Here is a 3,234-nt window from a genome sequence, read left to right as displayed (position 1 = left end):
CCTGCTGGATTTTTTTCCAGCCAGTTCTTGAAGGCCTCCAGTGATGAGCAGTCCTCAGCCTCCTCAGTAAAACCGTTCCAGTGCTTTGTTACCTTTCACAGATAAAGCTTTCTTGCTATCTCGCCTCAATCTTCCTTGCAACAGCTTAAGCCTATTACAACTTCTTCTGCCCACTGTAAGCAAGATCAGTTCACCCCCCCTTTGTGCAGATGCATTTTACATATTTGAAAACTATGTTTTCGAGCAACTCCCTTCAGTCTGCTCTGCTAAATCACCATGATTTCTTCAGTCTTCCCTTGTAGGCTGAGTTACCGAATCACTGCTTGTTCCCAGAGCTCTCTTCCAGACTTTCTCCCGTTGCCCCACATCTTTTTGGAAGCATGGGGCCCAAAGCTGGACACAGTGTTCCATCTGAAAGCCAGTACAGAGCCAGCCAGAAAGCCTGTTCATATACTGGTTGGACTGAGGTTTGCCCGTTGCAAAGTGACACTGACTTGTGCCCACCTTGTGCTCCATTTAAACTCCCAGATCCTCTTCTGTAGAACAGCTGCCTGGCCACGTAGTCGCTGAAGTGTTTCCTCTGTTAATCAGTCCTGCCACCTCTCAGGTCTCAGCAGGTTTCGGCATTTGTCTGTATTGATCTGCCTGCTGTTCTCTTGGACCACTTCTCCCCGTGGTCAAGATTATTCTGAGTTTGAATCCTGACCAAAAGCCAGTCTGCTTGTAGTCTCTCCCATCTGCAGATTTGATACAGTCCATCATCCAAGTCAAGCTTAAAAATGTTGAATCTTGCCAGAGCCATAACGGATCTCTCTGCTACTCCATCTGCTACTTCCTCCCAGTTTGACAGTGAACCATTTGATAACTACACTCTCAGGACGTCTTTTTTTGATTAATTTTGCCTCCACCTTTCCAACTGGTTTTGCAGTAGTTTCCTCTAGCTTAGTTCCCCTCACTTTTTAAGAGGTCAGAATGGTGAGATGGTCAAAAGCTGCAAGATGAATGGTACTTAGAGCCAAACCAAGAATAATTGTTATGAAGTGCTACACAGTTTGAACTGGAACCAAAGCAGAGCATCAGAATTAACCTGAAACAAAACAGATTAAAAACAATGCTAGTTTACAAAGCCCCAGTTGAAAGCCATGTTAAGGCAAGATATTAAGTATACTGCTCTTTCCCAGCCCCAAAAGCCTGTTTTGTTTTAGAAGAGCAGAACAGGCTTCTCAGGGCTGACTCCCCTCTCTGGAAGTTGTGTGTTTGGCTGTGATAATTCCAAGCAAGATCTATTCAGAATTTATTTTTTTCCCCTGTTTTTGTGGAATAAGGGTTCTAAATGCCTCGCGTACCTGATTTGATGTGCTTAGACAGCGTTTATGCTGTCCACATTTAATTTCCCTACTTGAAAACTAGCCATGACGAGTCTGGACAATTAAAATCAACCTTTACATAGATAGCATAGTATCCCTGTGCTATTATTTGATCTTCCACATCTCCTGGAATCCACGTGGGTGGATTGGAATGGCACATGGGTCTTCAGGTAATACAGATTTGTATCATTTCCCATGTGTCCCCTCTTGTTCTGTACTGGTAATTCCTTAAACTCCATAGAGTCCCTTACAGTCAGCACTGGCATCTCACTCTGAAGCTTTACCATTATGGCAGAATTTACAGACAAGTGCAGACCTACCAGCGGGGGATTTCCAGGGAGCTTTCATCTGCCACTCTCCTTTTATCACTGCCCAGTAGCTCTGAATGGTCTGCCTGACAGCAGAAGGCAGGGACACATGGTCCCGCATACCTGCATGTCAAGCATCAATTTAACCCTTTCCTTGGACTCTCCATCCTTGCTATCAGGTATTAGGCGGCTGCAGTTCTGCTGTCATTTCTGTCCTTGTGTGGACAGTAGCTTCACTTTGCTATGTGCTGTGGTACCTCGCAGATTTCTCCCAGTGAACTTGTTTTCTTACAGTCCACTACAGCTCCTACTGAGCCAATGATCAGGTTCCCTTTGGTCAAGGCAGAGTTCATCCCTTCTGTTGAGTTTCCCTCTTTCTCAACTTATTCCTTAGCTATGCGTTCCACCATCTCTCATCAACTAGACGAGCAAGTTCTCACCATTGAAGCAGAAATATTTGAAATAAAGCAACACGAGGAAGCTTCTGACTTCCCTTCTTAGAATTGCAGCAGAGATTAGCAGAGCAAGCCCTTTCCCTCTCTGGGGGACCACAAAGACAGTTGTCAGCCTGACCACATGTTCTCACACAGCCTCATGTTTGTGTGCTGAGGTTTCCTCATGGCTAGTGGCACTAACTCTGTGCTGATTTCCTCTCTAGGTGCTGGCACTCTGCTTCGTTCTGATCCTGGGATCCCTGATGCCCTGTCTCCCTGAGTTCTCCTCAACATCACAGACAGTGAAAGCAACACCAGCACCAGACATTTACACAACTAGTAAGAGTGAGTCTAACATGGTTCCTGAATTTCACCCTGTCAAACCATTTCCAGCTCTTTTCTCGACACTCCTGGTTTAGGGGTAGTGTCCTCCCCTCAGTTCCTACCCCGTATGCTGGAGCTCTGGTGAAAGGAGTTTCCTGGTCTGTCAGTGGTACAAACTCTGATAACAGCACCTTGTGGGGCCTGTTGTCATTTTTTGCTAACCACTGTCCCAAAACATGACAAGTGTCAAAGGAAGGAACATGAGGGAAAAGTCCCAGGGCAGATTGATTGTCTGCCAAGGAGGCTGTGTGTCCAGGGGGGGCATTTGCCTCCCGAAGCTGGGAGAGGTGGGTGTCCTGCAGAGCAGGCCTCCTGCACAGTTACACATGGACGAGACCATAGCTGAGTGAGCACGTGCTGAAACCATGACTGTGACCCACACCTGTTGCAAGAGACCTTGTCCTCATTGTTAACCAATGCTCTCCTTTCTTCCAGTTCAGTCACGGAGCCTCCTTTTCTATGATGAGGGTGCTGGCTCCTTAGAAGAGAGCTATAGCTCCTTCCTAACCATGGACCATCCTGAGGGGTGGGAGGCCAAAAAAGGGCAGTCTGAGGAAGGAAGGCCTCATCTGGCCAGGACACATGAGACGGCCAAATATCTGAGCAAATCCCAACTGGAGGGTCCTGACCAGAACCGAACTGACCCAACTCTCACCCACCTCAAAGAGCAATTCCATGAGAGGTAAGCAGGTGGGGGCCACCCTCCGAGCCCCAAAACACAGCGTGGTGTCTGGGAGTGAG

At 47.2% G+C, this 3,234-nt stretch overlaps 1 protein-coding gene across 1 annotated transcript in view; it reads left to right on the top strand.

Annotated features, from left to right (window-relative positions):
• CREB3L1 (cAMP responsive element binding protein 3 like 1) overlaps positions 1 to 3,234 on the top strand; it is a 25,751-nt gene that overhangs the window by 22,022 nt on the left and 495 nt on the right. The window contains exons 11-12 of the mRNA XM_009647593.2: positions 2,334 to 2,454; positions 2,929 to 3,175. Of these exons, the coding sequence (XP_009645888.2) occupies positions 2,334 to 2,454; positions 2,929 to 3,175 (368 nt within the window). The remainder of the gene's footprint in view (positions 1 to 2,333; positions 2,455 to 2,928; positions 3,176 to 3,234) is intronic.

Source organism: Egretta garzetta, unplaced genomic scaffold, assembly GCF_000687185.1.
Source record: "Egretta garzetta isolate BGI_Z169 unplaced genomic scaffold, ASM68718v1 scaffold329, whole genome shotgun sequence".
Lineage (NCBI taxonomy): Eukaryota > Metazoa > Chordata > Aves > Pelecaniformes > Ardeidae > Egretta > Egretta garzetta.
Note: the sequence above shows the minus strand (reverse complement) of the source record. Positions and strands in the feature narration are given on the sequence as shown.